This window comes from Tenrec ecaudatus, chromosome 1 (assembly GCF_050624435.1).
Source record: "Tenrec ecaudatus isolate mTenEca1 chromosome 1, mTenEca1.hap1, whole genome shotgun sequence".
NCBI lineage: Eukaryota > Metazoa > Chordata > Mammalia > Afrosoricida > Tenrecidae > Tenrec > Tenrec ecaudatus.
In genome coordinates this window covers 50,923,716-50,943,077 of record NC_134530.1, presented here as the reverse complement: position 1 = coordinate 50,943,077, position 19,362 = coordinate 50,923,716, and the positions used below count along the sequence as shown (strand labels likewise).

General features: G+C 41.0%; 1 protein-coding gene and 1 pseudogene across 1 annotated transcript in view; one reads left to right on the top strand and one right to left on the bottom strand.

The window, feature by feature from the left end:
- STX12 (syntaxin 12) overlaps window positions 1–19,362 on the bottom strand; it is a 45,047-nt gene that overhangs the window by 4,025 nt on the left and 21,660 nt on the right. The window contains exons 4-7 of the mRNA XM_075553024.1: window positions 17,033–17,170; window positions 10,738–10,781; window positions 9,281–9,383; window positions 586–658 (exon numbers count right to left, since the gene is read on the bottom strand). Coding sequence (XP_075409139.1) covers window positions 586–658; window positions 9,281–9,383; window positions 10,738–10,781; window positions 17,033–17,170 — 358 coding nt within the window. The remainder of the gene's footprint in view (window positions 1–585; window positions 659–9,280; window positions 9,384–10,737; window positions 10,782–17,032; window positions 17,171–19,362) is intronic.
- On the top strand, window positions 12,087–14,415 carry LOC142428822 (ornithine decarboxylase pseudogene; annotated as a pseudogene).

The following is a 19,362-nucleotide window of genomic DNA, read 5'->3' as shown; positions in this document are numbered from 1 at the left end:
ACTCACTATTGCAAGTATCCAACCAAGGTATCAAAAGGTGCTAACCTTCTAAAAGAATAGCTCACTTTGGACATAAACACTGCAGAATATTGGGGCAGAGGGCTGTGAACTATGAAACTCACAAATGGTCACCAATGCTAAGTGTGTATAATAGAAAGCGCGGGAGCACAACTAACAAAGTAAATGGAGTAGAATGGTTTATTAAGATGTGACCTGAGTAAGGCAATGAAGGAGTTCCCTGGACTACTTTTACTTTTGTACACTTGAAACTATCTACAAATATAATCCGGCTTCTCCAAGTTACTCATCTAAAAATCGGACAAGTTTCTGGATCAGAGAACTGGGAAGTTGACAGCTATATCCATAAACAGTTACAGATTTCTCTGAGGCTAGTCAATGGAGCTGAGTATTCAAGGAGGTCTCACCACAACTTCTGAATTTGACAACAGAAGAAAATTGCTTAAAAGTTATTTTGGCAATTAAAAAAAATGGCATTCCTAAAATGTTTATGGTCCGTAAGTCTGGCTGATGTTTTTGCACACAAATACAACTCACCTTCAAGTTAAAGAAATCAGTAATACATACCAATCATATCACCTTGGTCATGGATCATCATGGCCAAATCTTTAAATATCTGGTTAACATCCAAAATGTCAGCCTAAAAAATGCAAAAACAATTAAGGAATAAGCAACATGTTGGAAAATTTATTTCCTCTACTTCCGTTGGCTCTGTTACTCCACTACCCGCGTGTCAGCGGCCATCCTGTTCTTCGGGTGGCTGCTGCCGGAAGCTATGCCACTCGTACTTCCCATGACCAGCAAAGGAGAGGGGACCTGGCAGTGCACTGCTAAAACACGGCTGGTGAAAAGCTGAAGTCCAAAGCTCGGCTGTGGAACAACCAACTGCTCGTATGCAAGTTCACATGGACCCTGAAGGAAATTAAAACAAGTTCTTAAGAGCTAAAGTACGACCACGAGTATATTCCATCTGATTCTAGAGACCATCTCTGAATAGTTTTTGATGCACTAATCACAAATAACCATAGATGAGATGACATCAAACATACCATATATAATCAAACCAAAAAGTCATCCAAAAGATAGGCAGAAAGGAACAAAAACCGAAAAACATCAGAAGAAACTCTGAAACTTTCTCTTGAACATGGACTAGAAAGGCAAATGGAAGAATGATGAGGGGAAGACTGCGAAGGAAACTCCTGAGGACAAGCATGTGTTGTAAAAGGGCGGGACAGGAGCGAGCTCAGGGTGGGTGGGTAGTGAGGGTGTTGTGAAAATCAGTCTCCAGTTGCAATATTGGAGGATTCTTTTTTTTAAGGATTCTATAAGCAAAGTTTTGAGCGACAAAGGAAACATCAATAGGAAATGGAAGGACTACACAGTGACTATATCAAGAAGCCCCGGTCAGCATTTCAGGAGGTGGTTTATGATCGGAATGACGGTACAGTGTTGAAACTACAGGAAACATTTGGCAACACCGCTGGGGTAAGATTAACATACAAGAACTGATGGAATTCATGTATATTAGAGGACTCTGGAAAAGAAATTAAAAGAACAATTCCATTTACAGTAACTACCCAAAAGATAAAATACTTAGGAATACATATAACCAGAAAAACAAAAGATTTATACAAAGAAAATTATAAAAATATTTCTACAAGAAATCAAGACACTTATATAAATGGAAGAATGGCTAGGAAGACAATATATTAAAATGTCAATATTACTGAAAGCATTCTAAAAATTCAATGCAATTCTGATCTTAAGTTTCAGCACAATTCTTAAGAGAAATGGAAAAAAATTAAGTGACAGCTATATATGGAAAGAAAAGAAATCCAGGATAAATACAACACTATTTAAAAAATGATACAAAGCAGAAAAAAAATGATACAAAGCAGGAGGCCATTCACTTCCCGGTTTCAAAACCTACTATACAGGCATAGTCATCAAAACAGCTTGGTAATGATAAAATGACAGATCTACTGACCAATGGATTAGAACAGAGAAGCCAGCAATACCAGCAAGCAGCTACAGACACATGACTTCTAATAAAGGACTAAAACACATTAAGTGGAGGAAGAGATAGCCTTTTCAATAAGTGGCACTGGAAAAACTGGATCCCTACCTGCAAAAGAATGAAATAGGACCTGTGGGAAACAGAAGGATTTCTCCCAGGCTGTCTCCCACAAATGTATGCCAAATAGCTGCTTACAAATGACTATACACTTGGAGGGCATCAGAAGTAGATCAGGGGTTATTCTCCCTGAGAGCTATCAGCCATCTAGAGCAAGGAGTCACCACTGTTTATCCCACAACAAATAGAGCCCACTTCCTTCTGATAAGGATAGTAGTTGTCTGTTTCCATGTAGGAGACCCCAGAGAGGTCAAATACGCCCAAGGATGACTAAGGATAGGCTGCCATCTTGAATCTAGGATCCATCCATCTTGTCACATGGATACCCCTAATCCCTCCTCTTCCTATTGCGTGTATGTCCCTAGACCACCCCCTCAGTACTGTATTACCTGTAGCACAGCCCCTTCCTGTGACAAATGTCCTCACCTGTAATTAGGGGGCTTGCATGTCCCCAGAGAATATAAAAAGCCTGGGCTAGCATTAAAGATCTCTCTCTCCCTCATGTGGACCAGCAAGAGGAGCTGAGGTGAGCATGCGACCATGAATCGTGTCTGACTCCACTTGTTTCAATACTTCACTTCTATCTCTCATGCTCTCTGTAACTTTACTATGATCTTTACTTATTATCGCTGTACAATTGCGTCTACCGGACCCGTAATGATGTGTTAGGGGCTGGCTTCCCCTGACAAGGACCCACACTTCATACTATGTCTAAAATAAATTCAAGATGGATTAAAGACCTAAATATAAACCCTAGAACCATAAAGATCATTAATAAATACATAAGGACATAGTTAAGGGCCTTAATACAAGGCATAAACACAGTACCCAACATAATGAGAAACACCAACATTACAGAAAACAAAATAAACGACTAGGTTTCTAAAAATGCATTTATATATATATATATATCAAAAGACTTCTGAAAAAGGGTGAAAATATAACTCCTAGATTGGGCAAATAGAATTTGGCAATCAGATATAAAAGGCCAATTTCAAAAATCTGTGAAAACTACAACAGCTTAATAAGAAAATGCAAATAACTCAGTCAAAAAGGGGTACAAGACACGAATAGACAGTTTACTAAAGATTACATCCAAATGGCCAACAACTGTATGAACACATGCTCACGTTCATGAGCTATTAGAGAAATACAAATTAAAACAATGAGATACCACCTGATATCGATATACTTATCAAAATTAAAAATAAATGCTCAAGAGGATGGAATGTTCAGACATTGCTGGTGGACTGCAGAACCGTACAGCCTCTATGGCAAGCAGTATGGCAGTATAAGCTCTCCACTTAGCAACAAAACACATGATGCACATCCACGCTTATCCCACTGACTTTGATAATAGCAAAGCAATGGAAATAATTTTAAAATCTCATCTGTGGAGGAATGGATAAACATGCACACAATGAACTATGATACATCCTTAAAAACAATGATGAGCTGTCAAACAACTCATGACATGGACAAAATTGGAAGACATCATACTCCGCGAAGTCACTCTCTAAAAGATAAATACTTCGTGACACCTTTATTATTAAGGGGGGAGAAGGCTTTCACACTAAAGGAAAAGACTTTGAAGGCTGTGATGAGACAACGGCTGGGGCCAGGGGCGAAGGGAGAGTGGCGAGAAGAAAAACAAGGAGGGAAGGTAGGAAAGAAGAAAAACATTATGTCTATTAAGGGACATTGGACTTGAGGGCTCAGGACCATAGTTTTGAGGTGCTATCTAGTCAACATGCCCGTGGACCTCCCCAGACAAATACACAGTAATCAAATTGAATCCACCTGTGGGAAGAAAAGCTGGAGAAACTCAGTGTCATCAGCCAAAAGGTGGCTAGGGGATGGACTGTGGAACAGACCATCAATTTCTCAAACGCAAGTTCATGTTGAAACTGAAGGAAATTTTGAACCAAATCTACAGGAGCCAACAAACAATATTGAGTAGTTCCTTCCTGCATGCTGAGAGCATCTCAAGAATAGATTTGATGCATTGAATGATAAGGACCAAATGACAAAACAGTTGTGAAATTATATCAAGAAATCATGCCTGAAGCAAGCAAAAGGCCATTAAAGACAGGAAAGAAGAAAAGACCGCAGTGGATGTCAGAGGAGACTCGGAAAGAAGTCCTGAATGTGAGTAGCTAGAGAAGGGCTCTGAGACCTGCTCTTGAGCAATAAAAGCAAATGGATGGAAGAGTGGGACCGAAAATTCAAAATGCAGCTCAGGAAGACAGCCTTTACAGCACAATAAATGATCTCACGCTGAAAGAACTGAAGACAAAACGCAAGCCTTGAGCTGCAATACTGAAGGATTCTATGGGCAAAATACTGAATGATGCCGAGAAGATGGAAGGACTGTGCAGAGTCGCTATGCCAAAAATAACAGGTTAAAATTAAGACACTTCAAGAAGTAACGTGGGTATAAAAGGAAGACGTCCAAGAAACACAAGGCTCCAGGAACTAAGGGAATACCAGTATTAGTTAACAGCAGTCCTGGAAGCACTCACTACTAGTGTATGCCAAGAAATGTGGAAGACAGCTACCTGGCAAACTAACTGGAAGAGAACTACCGTATATACTCGTGTATAAGCTGAGTTTTTCAGCACAAAAAAATGTGCTGAAAAACTGGGGTTCGGCTTATACACGGGTCAGTGGTACCCCAGCGAGGTGTAACATCTCGCCGAGGTGTAACATCTCGTGGGTGATTGCCGTTCCTCCGCTGTCTACTCAAAGCCCCGCTGACACTGCAGAGCTTTGAATGTTTGTTTACTCACATCTAACCAATCGGAGCCGGCCTATGACGTGGACGGCTCCATTTCAGAGAAGTACCTGTAGGCAGCTGAACTGGTAAGGATGTGTCTGTGGCTGTGCTCGTCTCTCCCCTCTGGTCTCTGTGTTAATTCACATCCTGCATTTCCCACCCTAGGCTTATACTCGAGTCAATCCGTTTTTCTGGTTTCCCAGGGAATAATTAGGTACCTCGGCTTATACTTGGGTAGGCTTATATTCGAGTATATACGGTATATCTGTGCTCATTCCAAAGAAAGGTGCCAAAACAGAATGTTAAAATTACTGTGCATTATCTTTAATATCACATGCAAAGTAAAATTTTGCTGAAGGTAATTCAATAATGGTTGCGTCAATACATCAGCAGGAAGTTCCAAACACTTCAAGCTGAATTCAGAAGAGGACGTTCGATGAGGGTTATCATTGTTGGTGACAGCTGGATCTTGGCTGAAAGCAGAGAATACCATAGATGATTATTTGTGTTTTATTGACTATGCAAAGGTCATTTGACTGTGTGGGTCATACTAAATTATGGATCACACTGTAAAGAAGGAAAATCCCAGAGCATTTCTTTGTGCTCATGTGGAATCTGTACACAGACCAAGAAGCAATTGTTTGAAAAAACAAACAAACAAGGAGCTATTCCACAGTTTAAAACCAGGAATGGTGTGTTGTCAGGTTTATATCCTTTCAACATATTTATTCATTTTACAAACTGAGCAAATTATCTGACAAGATCAACTCCATGAAGAAGAATGCTGCATTAGGATTGGAGGAAGGCTCGTTAGCAACTTTTAATATGCAGATGACACGATCTTGCTTGCAGAAAGCCAAGAGGAACTGAAGCACTGACTGATGAAGATCAAAGGCTACAGTACTAAGCATGGATTACAATTCATTGTATAGGAAACAAAAATCCTCACAACTGGACCAGAGAAAAGATCGAAGATGTCAAGGACTTCATTTTAGCTGGAACTACAATCAACACTGGTGGAAAAGCCATCAAGAAATCAAATGACAATATTGCGTTGGGCAAACCTGCTACACAAGACCTTTTTCAAGTGATGGAGAACAAAGATGTTACTTCGAGGACTAAAGTGTACCTGACCCAAGCCATGGTATTTTCAGTTACTGCATATGCCTGTGAAAGCTGAACAATGAATTCGAAGTGATGTCTTTAAATGACAGTGCCGGCAAAGACTACTGAGCGTGCCATAGGTGGCCAGCAGAACAAGCACCCTGTCTGAAGTACAGCCAGAACGCTCCTCAAAAGCAAGGATGGCTAACCTTCGTCTTGCATCTAAGTACTCTGGCTACGTTATCAGGAGAAATTCGTCTCTCGCACATGACACCATGCTTGTTAAAGTAAAGGGAGAGCAAAAAGAGGAAGGCCTTCAACAAGGTGGACTGACACAGTAGTTCCAACATACAAGCATGAGGATGGTGTGTGACCATTCATTCTTCTACAGTGGGGGAGAGTTGACTCAACTGCACCTAAAAATACCATCATTGCATAGGGTTATTAGAGGTCTTAAATGAATTCATACCTGTACAGCATTTATAACTGTGCAGGAAGCACGTAATACCGTGTTCGCTATTATTCCACTATCAAGGAACCCTGGTGGGGCAGTGGTTACCCACCTGGATGCTAACCAAAACCTTGGAGAACTGAATCCACCCACTTTGTGGAGGGAAGACATAACATCTCGCTTCTAAAGAGCTACAGCCTTAGAAACACTACGGGGCAGTTCTACCCGGTCTCACGGGGTCTAAACGAGTCTGAATCAACTTGCTAGAAATGAAACTGATTTATTACTAACTATCACTTAACTAAAGAAGCTGTAGTGATGCAATTGTCAAGTGCTTGGCTGCCAGCCAAAAGTGAGTAGTAAAAGCCACCAGAATGCTTTAAGAGAAAGAGGGGCAATCTGCTTCTGCAAGTGCACAGGGACAGTCTGCTCTCGGCGAGTGGGGAATCTATGCCAGGCCTCCTCGAGAGCTGCCTTAATCATTCACAAACTCGCGGATGGATCTTTAAAGATAATGAGGCCCAGAGAGGTTCAATAACTTGTCTGGTCACATAGTTTGCAAGTGATGAAATGAAGTATCGGGGATGTTGTTTCTCTAAAGCTCGCCATTACAATCCACTGCGTCCCAGAAGTCTATGGAACAAAAATGATGCCTAGGAAGCAAGAACTTCCCAATCAGGACTTGGCAAGAAAACCTTGCAGAAAGGGTGGGACTGATTTGTGTCTTGAAACAAAGGAGAGGCCATATAAATAGCCAGCTGAGTTAAGGACCAGTACTCTAGCTTGGCTGTAACACTGGGTTTGGATGTTAGAAATAGGAAACAACTAAATATGAAAGGCAAGCTTAGACTGTAAGACATTGGACTTAATTCTACTGATTGCGACATCTAGCGTTCCTAAGTTCCACATGTCTTGGTGGTAGTGGCTGTGTGCCTTTGAGGGGATTCTGAAGCACAGCGTCTGTACAATACAGTAGAAACTGCCCCATGCGGTTTATCAGCCAGAATCTGCTGCTAGTCAGTTTAAACTTCTGACTTTAAAAAATTAGTTTTACTGAGCTATAGTTACCACCTCATGCAATTCAGTAGTCCTATCATATTAGTTAGGCAGGGTACTGCAATCATCACCACCGTCAACTCTGGAACTGCTTCTTTCTTCTTGCACCCACTGGGGTGACTCCCCATTTCCCCCACCTTTTCTCTCCCATGGCCCAGGTGACTTATTTCTGTTATTGCCTTCATAACCTCCTCCCTGGGGGTGGACAATAGAAAAGTGAGTGAAGGGAGATGTCGGACAGGGCAAGATAAACAAAATAATAATTTATAAATTATCGAGGGTTCATGAGAGAGGGGAGAGCGGGGGGGGGGATGAGAAGCTGATGCCAGGGGCTTACGTGGAGAGCAAATGTTTTGAAAGTAATGAGGGCAATGAGTGTACAAATGTGCTTTACATAATTGATGTATGTCTGGACTGTGATAAGAGTTGTATGAGCCCCTAATAAAATGATTAAAAGAAAAAAATCTACCCATCTTGACTTCCCTCTACAGATAAACACACAGAACAGCAAAAACGAAAGATCTAGCAACAATGGTCATATAAAACAGAGCGAGACCTCAATCTAAGAAAAAGCAGAGTATACTAAAAATTTAGACTAAGTTGAACGTGGTGCAAAGGAAGCTCTGGCGACAAGGTGGTACACTCCAGTCTGAGGACCAGTTTCCAATGCTCTTTGTCTGACACCAGGGCTGTGAGGCTTCACCGGGGACTCAGCCCGCACAGGGAGCCTGCAGCAAATGGATTTGGGGCTTTCAGGCCATCCACGGCACTCCGCACCCCGGGTGTGTTGGATGTCGGTATTGGTTCCATTCCTTCCTTCAGCTTACTGAACTGCTGACTTTGGGGTTCGCATCTGAGCACAAGCAGGGCTCTTTTGTCTGGCTCGAGCCCCTGCTTTAATAGTATTTCTATGTAAAAGAACCAAGTCACAGACTAGTAGTACATAAAAAAGAGGAAAAGGAAGCTATGACTACCTCTGGACCCAACGTGAATCTGCTCTAAAGCTTTGATAGTCTCTGCTTGCTGTAGGCTGACGTATATGCTCATCATTGCTGGTTCTTGTGTGCTGTGTGCCCTTGTTTTACATGCCTATCTGTGTAGGGAAACCGGGATGGGTGGCTTTATGAAACGGTAGCTAGTCAAGACAGAACTCTTCTCTCTACTTTCCTCCCGCCGCCCCCTTCCTCCCCTAGGGATAGCACTCTTCTACTCAAAAGAAGAGGAAACTAGTCAGGTTCGAGGATACTTTACTGGTAATTGAGCAAAGATAAGAGAGACTTAAAGACCTCTGGCCCCCACGCAATTCAATATTCCCATTTATGACACCTCAAAGTGTCACACACAACTTGGGACTGACTTTACACAAAAATGAACCAAACTTTCTGGCCTGCCTTTTTTCTGGACTCTGGAGACTAAGCAAATAAGCACTCTGTAGAGACCATCCTAACCTCGATTGTGTTAAGATTTGGGGACAGCCCTAAAGATCAATGAAATATTCATTAGCCTTGCTCTGTTCTGCATGTATATTTCCAGTGAAGACCAAATGACACATGGTGATTAAGGAAAAGATCGGGCCACCGGCCACCATGAACAAAACCATCATAACAGAAGTTCAAAGGCAGCGTGATAACACAGAATATAAGGAAATCATAAAATAAACTATTGTATGCTTTCCCATAAGAGAGAGTCCAAATACCTGCAGACCCACAAAGTCAAGCAAAAAACATGAGCTGGACCTTACCTCCAACTGGCGAATTGCTGTTTCCCGCTCTTTGATAAGTTCCAGGTCCTGCTCGGTGATGGCATCATCGTCCTGGATTTGCATCTGGTTCCAATCCTCATGGCTGCAGGGAAACAAGCACACTAGCTAAGTCTTCTTCTCCAAGTTGTGCACAAAATATGTCTACAATATCTCTACTGCCATTCAAACTAGCCAAAGGCAGCGATCAGGCCTCCCACTCCTATGGCATCAATACACAATCCTTGAGGGCTATGTTCTTTACAGCATTCAGATCAGAGGCCAACAATGGACAACACCCAGAAGTCAAAGCTTTGGCTTCCATGGCAAGACTGAGATTGGTCAGGGTCATAAGAAATGTTGTTCCCACTCTGTATCTGTGCTAGAGCTTGTCAAACAAGAAGGCAGCCAAGGATTAAAGTCAATGAAGTATGATCAGCCTAAGCTCTTCTGTTGGTATGTTGTTATCAAATGGGTGAAGCAAACCAAGCTAATGACCTGTCAGTGCTTCACTAACTAGTCCAGATCATAAGTCCTGGCTTTCAGATATTTACTTGGGAAGTTATGCCTCTTAACAACAACAACAACAACAACAAATTGTTAAAAAACATAACAACAACAAAAGTGAAAAACTAGTGGAATGTTATAACTTCTTTTTCAAATACTATGTTTAAAAGAAAGGCATATTACATATTACATTATCAGTGGTTCTGAACCTTCCTAATGCCGTGACCCTTTCATACAGTTCCTCATGTGGTCGTGAACCCCCAACCATAAAATTACTTTCGTTGCTACTTCATAACTATCATTTTGCTACTGTTATGAATCGGGAGACCCCTGTGAAAGGGTCATTCAACCCCCAAAGGGATTGTAACCCCCAGTTTGAGAACCGCTGCACTAGATGCAAACGCTTTGAAAATCTAGTAATAACCATTTTTTCCAACTGTGTAACAACATTTAACTCTACAGAACTTAAAGAATGCCTTCCAGGTACTAGAGATATAAAACTGACCAACACAGAGCACCCATGCCTTTGAGGTACTCGGACTGTTGGCTTTTCCTCTTAATACTCTTAAAAGAGTAAGTTGCCTCTCCTTTAAGAATGAGAGAACAGAGGCCCTAGCACTCTAATCTGAATTGGATGTCAAATAATTGAACCACCTAATCTGCAGATGTATGGCTTTACTTATCCTAATGAGCCAAACTCTCCCCCAACATATAGACATTAGGGCTTCTTGGAATTCCTACTCACCTAGGCATTGCTCTTTCCAGGGCAATGGTACTGAAAAAGCCCATCGTTTTTACTCTTTGATTTTACTTAGTGGATTATAAGATTCCTCACCCCAAATCACCCTTGACTGTCTCCTCGCTTTTATTCTTTCATTGCTAGAATTTAAAAACAAGTATAGACACAGAATCTCTTCTCAGTTCTCCAGCAGGGTGGTTAGTAAGGCCTTTACCTGTCAAACGAGACAAGCTGCTCCTCTCTCTGCCTCTCCTCTGCCTAGAAAACAGATGGTACGATTACTGCTGCGATCCAGAAGCATGTCACAGACAGGACATAAAATACAAAGTGTGCCCCTATGCTGTGCTAAGAAATTATATCCCTTGGCTCTGACAGCTAGCGCTGTAAAATTACACGGAGGACTCTGGCAATCTGTCTCTGCTAGAAGGTGGGTCTGAGGGGCTGGAGAGAATCTGCGTTCTGGTTTGGGACCAGAGCACACAACACTCTGTACGGGGTGGAAAGAACACAAGGAAGAGGAAAGGCTATAAAAAGTAAGTATTTTAGAACTGGCGGGAGGGGAGGTGAAGGGAAAGGATCTGAAAACTTAGGAAACAAAATTTCAGAACAAGCAAAGAATTTTTTACATTGACATTTATAGCACGTAGGCACTAAAGTGGCAAACGTACTTCAAAACTGGTCTAATGTATGTGTTCCTTCTGTAACTTAAAAGCTAACTTTAGGAAGAAAAGGGTTTTTTTGTTTTGTTTTTTCTTTTTTAAAAATCAATTTATTGGGGGCTCATACAACTCTAATCACAATCCATGCATCCATCCATTGCAGTCTTCTCCCTCCTAGTGTGCAGATTCCAATGGGCTCTGTGGGTAATTTTGTCCCACGGTCTCCTCTTCCATGAAGAAGGGCTCTGTTTCCAGAACCACGTGTCCTGCACACTTCTGTTGGACAAACACTAGCCATCAGGATTCCAGACCACATTTGAGAGGAGCAGCGAAGCTATCCTGGTGTGTGGCTCTGTCATGTTCTCCAGGTTTCCTCTTACTTATACCCTGCTTACTATGGAAGAACAAGGCCTACAGATCTGCTTCCACAAACATGACGCTCCAGAAACGCTACGGAACTGTTCTGCTCTGTAACACATGACATTGCCAAGAAGAGATGGAACTAACTCCGTGGCACCAGCGCTCGAAGGACGCTCACTCTGAGCCTTCTCAGTCTCGAAAAGAGTTTTTTTAAACATTTTTTTCACCAAAAAACAAAACAGGTAATTCCGCCCTTTTTGTATAACAGCGTTAGAGGGCAAGTAAAATGAAGCAAATGAAACATTTCAAAATTCTACCCACGCAGAGGAAACATTGTTTTTGTAATTTGGACTTTCATGTGTTCCCTAGATGAAGAAATCACCGCGAGTGTCCCAGAAGAACGTCCATGTGTCCTTCTCCCATCACACCTCTCTCTCTTACCTGTAAAGTAATAATTATCCTGACATGACCATTTCCTCGCCTTTAAAAGTGGTGTGTGCGGTTGTCAGCTGCCCTCGAGTCAGCTCCGGCTCACAGTGACCCTATGTACCACAGCAAGAAGCACCGCCCAGTCCTGAGCCGTCCAGGCAAGTGTTCTTACGTCTGAGACCGCTGGAGCCACTACGCCATCAAACCACCTTACCAAGTGCCTTCCTCTTTTTTTGCTGTCCCTCTACCAAGAATGATGTCCTTCACCAGGAAGTGGCCTCTTATGACAACATGTCCAAAGTATATGAGACAAAGTCTCACCATCCTTGCCTCTAAGAAGCATTCTGGCTCTATTTCTAAGACAGATTTGTATGTTCTTTTGGCATGTCATTCAATGTTCTTCACCAGACAGTTAAAAAATGCACCCTGATTGACTATAGTTTTGCTTGTTCTCGAGATTTACATACATGGAATCATACTGTTGGCTCTATGTTGTTCTGATTCATCCAAATTATGCCAGACCAGCCCTCGCAGTGACTCTAACTGTGGTTTGCTGCTTTGTTGTCTATAAAATAATATAGCATGTAACCAGCCCACATTTTTATCCATCCCACTGTTGATGGACACATCTATGTTTCCAATCTTTTACTACCATTAACATTTATACATATATTCCCTGGTCTACAAATTGAGAAGCTAAGGAGGGATGCTGAATCATAAGGTATACAAAGGGGCTTCAAAGAGTTCAAGAAAAAATCCCATTACCTCTCAATTCTCCATTTCCATGAGCTTTCTGAAGGCCCTTTGTACATGCATCCTAAAGAAACATTCAAAATGGATCAGTCCCCTCTAACCTCCACCAATGGCCACTGGTCTGCCAACAGCTTCAGCACCACTGCAGGCCAGCAGTTCTCCAAAATGGGCGGTGGCTGCCTGGATGTGATGGAACTGGCAAGACTTCACCTGGGCAGCTAAGCCACTCTCCCAAGCTCCCACTGTAGTCTTTCCATGGGGCTCGCCAACAGCATCAGTGTGCACTAAGAACGTTTCCCCTGTACACCAAGACTCCGAGTCTGCTATTCACTGGGATTTGGAATTCCTGGAGAATCACCTTGTGAAAAGCTGGAAATAATTCCTTTAAATTCTGTCTAATACTTATCCACTTTGGTGTATTTCAGAGGAACATCAAGAAATCATAAAAAACTTTAGTCGTGAAGAATTGGACTGCCACTTCTTTGATGATGGTTTTACTGCCCAGGGAATTCTGGACGCCAAAATTAAAGAAGTGTCTTCTTCATATAGCAAAGCTGTCTTCTACGCTGTGGATCTTGGAGACATCTTAAAGAAACATCTGAGATAGTTAAAAGCTCTTACCTCTAGTCACCTCCATTGACGCAGTCAGATGGAGTGAGAGCTGAGGCACAGTGATGACCTTAGCTGCCATAGGGCAGGATTTTGCAAGACTTTGTCTCATGTACTTTGAACAGATTGTCTGGAGACCAGTCCCTGGTTGGTAAAGCAGAGGGGCAGTGAAGAAGAGGAAGGCCCCCAACAAGGTGAACTGACGCAGTGGCTGCAACCTAATGGGTTCAAATATAGCAACAATTGTGAGGCTGCTGCAGGCCCGGGCAATGCTTCACTCGATTGCGCATAGGGTTGCTGAGTTGGGACAGACTCGACGACAATAACGTGAGCTGAAAGCACAACTGGTGCAGTGTCAGTGTGCCTCCAGAGAAAATAGTCTATGCAAATCCTTGTAAGCAAGTATCTGAAATCAAATATGCTGTCAGTAACGGAGTTCAGATGAGACCTCAGACAGTGAAGCTGAACTAATAATGCAAATGGCCAAGGCGCATCCAAAGACAAGGATGGTTTTGTGGATTGCCACCAGTGACTTTAAAGCCATCTGTCACCTCTGTGTTATAGTTGGGGTCACACTCAAAATAAGCATGATTCTTTTGGAATTGACTAAAGAGCTAATTGGTGATGTCACTGGTATCGACTTCCCTGTGGGAAGTGGTTGTACTAGCTTCGTGCGATGTCTGATGCCCGCTGGGTCTTCGACACAGGGGCTGAGGTTGGCTGCACTATGTATCTACTGGAGAACGGTGGTGGCTTTCCTGGATCAGAGGATAGGAAGCTTACATGTGTAGAGACCACCAGTGTAATCAGCCCACCATTGGAAAGGTATTTTCCTACATGTTCTAGAGTGAAAAACCATGGCTGGGCCAGCCAGGTACTAAGTCACATCAGCTTTCACCTTTGCTGTAAAGAGCGCTGCCAAGAAGCCTGTGTTAAAGGAGCAAACAGGCTCAGATGATGAAAATGAATCACATGAACAGCTCTGTATGTTCTATGTGACTAATGGAGCATATGGGTCATTTACTCGCATCCTTTATGATCACGCACATGTAAAGATCCTTCTGCAAGAGACCCAAAACTGATCTAGCATAGAGGGACCAGCATGTGCTGGCCCTGATCGGACTGTTGACACTATACCTTACTGGAGGTGCAGGTAGGTTAAATTTTAACAACATATTATTTTATCTCCCTTTACAAGTTAGTCTGTCCTGCATGAATCCATCGAAATTACTCATTCACTCTTAATTTCTCAATACAGATCTTTTGAATCTTTTATACGATGAAATGGGATGTATACCTGAAGCATTTTTTCTATATACAGAAGTCTGATGGTTGTCTCAAAGAAAAACACTTGGAACACTGTTTTTACTTCTAAGAATTGAGGATAATCATGGCTGAGGAAAGGTATTACTGTGGACCAGTGACTATGTCCTGACTGTTTACTGACTGATCTTGACCTGTGGGAACCTACTAATTTCCCTAATAGACCCCCACCATTGTGAGAGAGAGGGGAAAAATACACTCAAATCTAAGTTATTCAGATGGGTGCCTAATAATATCTTTAAAATAGACAGTGTAAGTCTGTCATTTAAAGGAAAACTGATAGTGTTTATTGTCAAAAATAAAAGTACAGTTGTCAAGTGATTCAGGAATCATGGAAAATGTCTTTCTACCACCATGAACCTGAGAGTGTCCCCAAATTTAAAACATTCTTCTAATGAATATGATGGTAAAACTCCCAAATGTGATTTTTAAAAATATTGTATTTATTTCTTATGTTGAAACATATCAACATATGGAAGACCAAGTATTTTTCAGAGAACCAGTGCTTTGCAGCTGATACCAACACGATGCTATGAAACCATGCATGTATGAAAGATCCACTTAAATGATCAGACAGATCAATAGATTCTAATGTTAAGGGAATAAAAATCCATTAATATGGTTTCAAATTTCAAAATAAGCAACTAACCTCAGCCAAGTTTTGATGCAGGATCAAAGAATATTAAGATGATCTAAAAAGGTTATTAAAATACTCTTCTTGTCCAACCACTTATGTTTGTGAGGCTGGATCTTCACTAAATCAACATACCACAATAGACTGAATACAGAAACAGGTATGAAAATCTAGCTAGTACCTGTGAAGCCACACATTAAAGAGATTTGCAAAAATATAAGCAAATATTCTTCTCAAGTTTTGGTTTTAAAGTTAATTTATAGTATAATTTATGTTTATGATACTATATCATATTTATCACTGCTTTTAATATTAATAATCATGAAACATTTCTCCATTTTAATTTCTAGTACAGTAATTATCAATAGCTATATTCTCTATAAACAAAAGTTTGTTGCGGTCCTTAATAATTTTTAGAAGAGAATGATGGCCTGAGAAACTGTTATCTATTGGGCTGTGTCTTTTTCATATTGATTTATGGCAATTCTGAATACATTCTGAATAGTTGTTACTTAGACATATAGTAATTCTTTCTCTTTGTTTATAGCTCTTTTTTAACATATTTATCATTTGCTTGCTCTTTACTCCTTTCTGCTTCTCACACTCTCCATTTACATCTATTTCCCTTCTGCGTAAAGCATAGCCCTTAGAATCTTTTAGTATGGTGCCCTGATAGCAAACTCTCTTCTGATTAAATATGTCTTTAATTAGCCCTTAGTCTGAATAGAGTTGACCCCTGAGCAATGTGGGGGTTAGAGGCAAAACGTACCATGCAGTCGAAAAATCTGTGTATAACTTAAGAGTTGATTCTTGAACAAGATATATTTGAACCGCACAAGCCCTTACTTCTCTGTGAATTTGTTCCTGTGGCTGTTGTGGGCAGCACATTCATTTGAATAACTGTTGCATTGACTAGATTTCCTTGTATGTAGGTAGAGTTTACCCTAACACAGACAACACTGTACTTTTAGATCTTGAAATATCGTTTCTGATGATGAATGGTGTCATTCCTCTAGAATCCGTCAATCTTGGCATAGGAAACCATAAGGTTTTCGATTCAGCTTGGCTAGGATTAGTCCAGGTCAGCTTACGAACACCTAGAATAACAATCTTTATGCGCTTCATTTCATTTTTGACAACTGCCAAATTCCCTACATCCATACTTTATATATTCCAAGTTCCCATTATGAATTGATGTCTGCAGCTGTTTCTTCTCACTGTGAGTTGTGCCCCATGAAGCAAAGGAAGGTCCCGAGGCTTTACTCCATCCCCTTCATCATGGGCAACTCTACTTAGAGAAAGCAGCTCTTCCTCGGTCATATGGCAGTCGTAGTTTGAGTCCTTTCTGACCGGGGGGCTCATCTGACAATGTTTCAATGCTGTCATAAGATCTCCAGTGGACACCCTACTCCTTCTTTGTAATCTGTTCTTAGCCTGGAAGCTCTGCGCACGCATGTTTACTTTGGGTGTGTGATAGAGCAATGCACACCAAGGGTACACATAATTCTACTTGTGGTTTTCAATCTCTGTGAGAGTCTTTCCAGTCTTTGACCATATGCAGACATATTTTTACGGAGGTTGTATCATCATTCTCTCCTTTTCAGAGCAGCTGATGTGTACATGTATTATTTGGGGCGATAATGAACAAAGGCTCTCGGCCAAAGAGGAAAACAAAACAAAATCTGGAAAGACCATTTTAAAAACACAAAGGTCGTTCTTCCTTTCGCAAGGGAGCAACTTACAGAAAGGCGAGAGCCAGCTCTTGCTCTGGCGATGCTCTCCTTCTCTCTTTCAGACACCTTTCGCTGCACCCCCTGGAAACTGTTTAAGGCAGCAGAGAAGTCATTCATCAGCCGCTCCTTCTGAAGCTTCTGTTGGCGCTGAGACAGTAAACGAAATAAGACATAGAATTTCATATTAACCCAGAACCATTCAATCGCTAAATATAAAATTCTGCCCCCTAGGACTGCCAACTACAAAAATCACTATGAAATAGGTTCTCTCTTAAATCAATAAATTTGTTCTTTGCTAACTCAAGTTTCTAGTTAATACTATCAGCAAGTCAGTATTCTCCTTCATTTTCCCTGACAAGCCTGGAAACTGGTATGATTTTATCTTGTTAGGCAATTAAAGAATAAATTCAGAATTCTTGTTATCTAGAGACTCAAAAAACAAAATACTTTTGGATCCAAATGAACATGTTTTTGCTAAAATATTGAAACTATAGTCTTCTGTATTGAGTTTAAGTTTCTTGAAAATCACAGAATCATAATCTTTTTCAATGTAGTGAGGCTTAAAATCTTTTGAGAACCTGAAAACAACTTTGTATACATATAGAATCTATTTCATATATCTATAAGTTACCTTTACCAAGCTTGTTGCTCTAAGTCTCAGCAAACATAAACTGAGAGTATTTGCTGTTTGTGAGAACAAAGAAATAATCATCCCTACCTTAGAACAACTTACCATCTGTGCGTAGAGAAAGGATATAGATATAAAAGCGATACAATCATTAATACGTATTTACCCAATTAGTATTATAGAAGCTCAGAGACAGAAACATCAAGTGATCGGGATGGGTGTCAAAAGGAGGTATTCACTCAAGAAAGAATAAGACACCAGCATGTGTAAAGATGGGGTGAGGAAATCCAAGCAAGACAAGACTGATCAAAGGTACTCTCACTCACTGCCTTAGAGTCAATGGCGACTCACAGAGACCCTATAGGGCAAAGGAGAACTGCCCTGTGGGTTTCCAAGACTGTAATGGGGAGCCTCAACTTTCTCCCACGGAGCAGTTGGTTTTGAACTTCTTACCTTGCGGTTGGCAGACCAACTCATAACCCACTATGCCACTAGAGCTCTCTGGTGCAAAGGTAAGGGGTAGAAATTGGAAAGCTATTTCTAAGGGAAAAATTTGTTTGGATCCAAAGTTTTATTCATATGAGTGAAACTGGAAAGTAAAAGGCATGGAAGGAAATAACCACAGCCAAGTTATAAGCGCCAAACTAATGAGTTTGAGGTTCAACCTCTAACGAATAAAGAGCAACGAACATGATGGGTACAGCAATGGTAACCAAAAAATAAAGAAAGAAAAACAAAAAAACCACAAAACAATGGCAATCAATGTTTCAGTTAAAAAAAAAAAAGTAAAGGGGAAACACACCTGGAGTAAACCCCTGGTAAAAGCCCTCCCACCACAGACCAGGGCTGCGGAGACCTTGCAGTCATGCGGAATGCATTACAAAGTGTATTCTTGTAGATAGGTGAAAATTTAACACTTTATCTCCCTTTTGACCCATTTAAAATTTTTTTCTAGTTTTTAATGTTTACCACTTTCATTTCTATTGAGGAATTTTTCCCTCTGCTTTATTTTGTTTGTTCCTAAGTGTTTTTCTGTATATGGCATCCAGGCCAGGTAGATGCACAAGGATAGTAGCTGGGTGAAGGTCTCCTTGGGGGGTGGCAGGGCAGGCTGGGGAAATGGGGAGCTGATAACAGTGAGTGCAAGAAGGAAGAAAATGTTCTAAAACTGATTGTGGGGATGATTGCACAAGACTTTTTAACATGATGAACTGTATGATTTGTGAATTATATGCCAATAAGATTGTTTTTTAAAAAATCCATGGAGCTTTAACTTTATAATAAAAACAAAGATAACTGAGAAAGATTAATCTGTGATAAGGTATGAAATAGAATGGGGGAACAGAGATAAGTCAGAAAGATTATACAGTATTCCAGATTTAAAGTTAGGTGCACACGTTGTTAGTAGTGGAAACACAGAAATGAATTTTAAGAAACACGCGCCCGTCTGACTAGCTGTGGGAGCAGAGGGATGAAGTCAATGGTGACTCAGTGATGGGATGCGGACAGCACATTTAGATAAGGAGCCCTTTATCTTCCCAGGACTTTGGCTTTTTTCCTCTGGTTTTTAGCTTTTTATTGTGAGTTGGGTGAAAGTTTGGAGAGCAAATCAGTTTTCCATTAAAAAATTCATGCACAAAATTCTTTTGTTTTAATCAATTTATTGAGGGCTCTTACAGGTCTTAAAACATCCCATCCATCATTTATAGTA